General features: G+C 38.0%; 1 protein-coding gene across 1 annotated transcript; it reads left to right on the forward strand.

The window, feature by feature from the left end:
* Positions 1-3917: 3917 nt before the first annotated feature.
* Positions 3918-4468, forward strand: LOC121940734 (protein ripply2-like). The gene is made up of 3 exons (XM_042483435.1): positions 3918-4040; positions 4145-4215; positions 4306-4468. Exons 1-3 carry the CDS (start codon positions 3918-3920, stop codon positions 4466-4468), a joined length of 357 nt encoding a protein of 118 aa, XP_042339369.1.
* The last annotated feature ends 535 nt before the right edge of the window (positions 4469-5003 follow it).

Raw genomic sequence — 5003 nt, forward strand, 5'->3', positions numbered from 1 at the left:
TTACAGACTCAATGGTCCAGATAAGAGCAAGACAATACATACAAAAGATATAAAAGACACATAGAAGTACCATACACAACATATTCACAATGCAATAAGATCACTTTAAAAAAATAAAAAAAAAACATATCTTTTGTTATTTTATGAAAATTGACATGCAAAGCTTCAAATTAGTGAATTACTACCCTATGAATTATGTTATGTCCTTAACTTAAAGTTAGGTAGTTAACAAGTGATGTAGGTTAAATTTAGGAGAAGAAACATGGTAAAGATCTACCTTCAAATAGCTAAAAGATTTCACAGGGTCATAAACACTGGTCTCATGGGGAAATTCATGTGTTTGTCCCAGCCCACCTCATTATGTGGACTTGTAGATTTTATACCACTTCCTTCTTCACTCCCATCAGTGCATTGGTCATGTCATTGTGGCGTTTGAAACTGACACTGTGAAAAGGTGTCGTCCAGCCACATTATAAACTGACATCACTGGCTGTGTATCATATGGCTGTGAAACGTGCCTTTTTGCGTTGGTGTCTGAAATCACTGACCAAGCAGCAGTATTTGATGAGACTGGGAATGAGAACAAGCTGCTCTTTACAGCACCCCATGATGGAGACACATTTAAATAAAGAGATAAGGCTTTGCTGACCAGTACAATAACAACCAGTATTTGTGGTTGACTGTTGCCATGGAGAGGGATTTTTGTTTCGGAGTCTTGTTTGGAGAGAAGTGTTAGACAACTTATTGTGGAAAAGAGAGAATATGACCTATAAATAACGCGTAACAGGGAAAGAAGAAAGTAAAAGTGGGACAAAACCGGAGCAATAGAGGTGATGGAGTTTACATGAGGAGATAGGGGTCTTGGTGAATAACAAACGAGGAACTTTTAAGTCAGGCTCAGTCTCATGTAGCAGAAATAAAACACTGGGTGTCTGAAACATTACAACATCTCCCTGATATTGAGCTGCAGCCTTTTCTTTGTATAATCCAAATCTTAGCAGCTCATCTCTTTATCTCAATATCATCCTTTGTTACTGATGTATTTCAATGGAGGAAACCAATAAGGGATAATGGCTTCTTTATTTCCTGTAGCACTCTCCATGATTAGTGCCCTTGTTATTATGTCCACTCTTACGTGTGTGTGTGTGTGTGTGGTAATGAGCTGTATTTTTTTGGTCAAGGCAGGAAATTTCATTAGTACTTAGTTCAGAGCTGACAGAAACCATACATTTACCCATCTTTCATGTTTTGTGTTTTTTCTTTTATTCATTCTGTGGACACACTTTGCAGTGTTCTGTCAAACTGCACCATGTGTGAGGAGCTGTTACTGCAGTTGTTCAAAATGTATGAGATGTATCTTTTTGTTGACCGGCATTGAAGAAAATACATGAAAACACTACTGATGTGCTGACCCAATTTTACTCCACTGTGTGGTAGAAATCTTTTAATGAGTATTGCATTTGCCTGCCCATCCTGTGAACATGAAGGTGATGTTTGGGCATATTTGTGTAAACAGCAAGAGAATGTAATGCATCCATGTGGTTTTCTACTAAAGTGCAAAGTAAAGCAAAGAAGTAAATGGCACCAAAACACACAAAAAAGGAGTCAGCAGCTGACCATGGTGCATCCAATTAGCTTTAGAGCTAGAAAAGAGACTGAGAACAGAGAGAGAAAGAGGTCTATTTGGACCTCAGCCGTGTTGAGCTCTGCCTGCTTGTTCCCTGGAGAGGAGTGTTGTGATGTAGATGGAGCCTGTGGGCAAAAATTCAATATTAGTCCTGCGCGGTTCATCTTTAATCACAGACACCCTCACTGCAGCCCTGCTACAGTTCGTTTTAACAAGTGATGCCTGCAAATGTGGCTCTCATTAGTTCTGAATGAAGCCAGATGAAAACACATACACACTAGTTCTTAATTGGAGTCCACCGGGCTGTCAGGCAGCTACTTTCATCGCTTTTTTTGGGCAGATATTTCCAGTGGTGGAATGTAACTTAGTCATTTACTTAAGTAGCTACTGTACTTAAATGGAAATTCAAGGAAATGGGCTTCTAGGGTACTCCACCAAAAAAATAAAGCATCAAACATAAAATTCCCTGCGCTCTAGTGAATTTTTATTTCTATTCTATTTCTATTTCCATTTGTGCCTTTTTGTATCAATTCATAGTTTAAATGCCTTACATTTTGTCAAAATAAAGGTTCTCTACTTTCACATTTTTATTCAGGAGAGGAGTCATATGAACTGAGGGGTTAGGGGGTCCTCTGCCAAAAAGATCAAGTATCAAACACTTAACCTTTTGTGCTCATGGTGGATCCATGTGCTCTGGTTTTTGCCTTTCCTGCATCACTTTATGGTGTGAATGTCTTAAATTTTGTCATGATAAAAGTCCTGTATTACTTTCATGTTTTTTTTATTGGGAGGGACAAATGCACATATTCTAAATACTGAAGAGGATTTGTCCCCTGCTTTCCCTCAAAATCTACACCTATGGCTTAGAATATGATTCACTGCTGTAGATTAAACTACCCAACAGTATATATGCTAGTTCAAATTAGCACAACTACAGCAGTATAATGCATTAATACATTAATAATAATGTAATATTAATGCAAAAACATCACATATAATAGTGAAACACTGACAAGGCCATTTTTCTGTGCAATGAGTACTTTTACTCTTAATACTTAATGCAATTTTCTGGTAGTACATAATTTTATGTAAGTATGGGTTTAAATACAAGGCTTTGCTTGCTGTGGAGTACTTTCACGATGAGGTATGAGTTATTTTGTGAAAGTATAAAGGATTTTTAGACTTTTTTTCCACCTCTGGATATTTCTCAAACAACAATGTGTCCCATATTTCACTGTTCCCAGATTCATTTCACCCCAGCATGTAGCCCCACACTGCCCCCTGTTGGTGCATTGGTCAGAAACGTGAGACTTGAGTGGATCACAGAAAGTCTTTCTTCCTCATGAAGGGCAGAAATGATGAGCTCTTATAGCAGTTCCGTAACATAATGTCAAGAGATTTTCCATATGGGAGCGTGATGCATTCAAGCTCTGCATCTGCTGAGGTGCAGCTATTAGCTCACCCTCCTGCTGTTGGAAGTATACAAAAGGTTGACACGTGTCAACCCCCCGACACTGCGCACGAGCCCTCTTCCATCATCCCACTCAGCGGGTAATGAGAGTAGGGCACGTGTTTCTTCACACCTCACGCACAAATGGCAACACAGACGGAGAGACTGGAAGGAGTTCAAGAGTTTGAAGAGTTTATCAAGAAGAATTTTAATTTTTTTCCAACTGTTTATTCGAAACAAAGACAATGCATAGAACGCAAATTATGGAGGAGATGTTTACAATGAAGTTATTATACTTATACTTTTGGTCTTTGTATGTCCATATTCAACACTACTGATATCGCTTCCCAAAATGAACCTATTAATTTAGCATAATAAAATATAAACTTGTGTTAAAAACAAATATAAAACAGAAAGGATAAGGAGAATACATTTAAAATTAAACAGAGCTTTTAACTACATTTTGAATTCAAACACAAATTTAATTTACTAGAGAGGCCTTTAGCATAATGCGTAAACCCTGGATGAAGAGAGCTGTGGTTAAGCATAGTTGTTAAACACCTATCAAATATAGCTTATCTTGGAAATATGTTTCAAATAGTTAAATCACGGTAGATTTAATTATTATATAGTCGATATTAAGAAAGAAAGTGACCATATGGTTGGAGTGCTTGCTTAAGTGTGACTTCGCACCTCACCATCGTGGCGCATGGAGACACTTGGGGACGCGTCAAAGCGCAATTTGGCACCGGTTGCCAGGGCCCTGATAAATAGACCGCTCCTGCCTTCGGTCTCACATCCTCTGAGGACTTTACGCAGGACTGATCGCTACAAGGAATCATGGAGACTCTGACTACCAAAAAAGGATTAACTTCCGATTTTTCTGGAGACATTGAATCTCAGCAGCCCGGTGGTTTGTGGAGACCGTGGACTGGAACAGAGAACAAAAGTGCCGCACACAAGGTGAGTTTTAACGACTTTGCGTTTTTATTTTTTTATTTATTTATTTTTTTTAATGTGTTTGTTGGATTAAAAACTGAACAAGATTGCTTTGTTTTAAATTACAGGCTCGCCATGTTCACGGAGACCTTTCAGCTGCACAACACCCCAAAATCCCTCAGGTCATTCACCCAGTCAAGTAAGTTTGTTGATGAAAACATCTTTAACTCTCGTGCATGTTATTTCTTTTATAAGTATGTCCCATTCATCTTCTGCTCTCCTTTTGAAGGTTATACTGGCCGAAATCCAGATGTTTCGATTATCTGTACCAGGACGCAGAAATGCTGCTGCGCAACTATCCTATCCAAGCGACCATCTGCCCTTACGAAGACTCCAGCAGCGATGAAGACAGCGATGATGAAGAGTTGGACACAGAGAAGGAGCTGAACTAAATGTGTCTCTCCCATCCTTTTCAATTGTTGCATAATGTGATAATATATTTGTTTTAACTTATTTCTGTAAATATATGTAAATATACCCGTTTCATTTCCAATCAGGAATGTAAATGCTTAAGTTATTCCCATAACATTTCTACCTCTTTTCTACTTTATTTTTTAAAATTACAATAAAATATATGAAATGAATGTCGTTGTTTGGAGTGTAATTACTTTTGAGCCAGTTTTAGTGAAATCAGTTACAGAAATAAACAGTGAATTGAGTGTTTGAGGAATGGACTTAGAAAATTACAATTTGAAAGTCTGTGTACCAAGACATCAAACACCAGGATTCATTTGTGTCTGTGCACAAAGTGTATCCGGGACTCTGTATTTAATCTGCTTTTTCACTGAGGCAGTTTGTATAAAATACACTCTTCTCATTTTTATTTCTTGGAGCTGTCAGGCACGTCTGGGCTTAGTTACTTCATCTATTAGAAGTTGTAGAGGAATAAGGTTTTTCAGTTTATCTGACACATCTTCCAGTTTGTGG

The sequence above is a fragment of the Plectropomus leopardus genome, unplaced genomic scaffold (assembly GCF_008729295.1).
Source record: "Plectropomus leopardus isolate mb unplaced genomic scaffold, YSFRI_Pleo_2.0 unplaced_scaffold9330, whole genome shotgun sequence".
NCBI lineage: Eukaryota > Metazoa > Chordata > Actinopteri > Perciformes > Serranidae > Plectropomus > Plectropomus leopardus.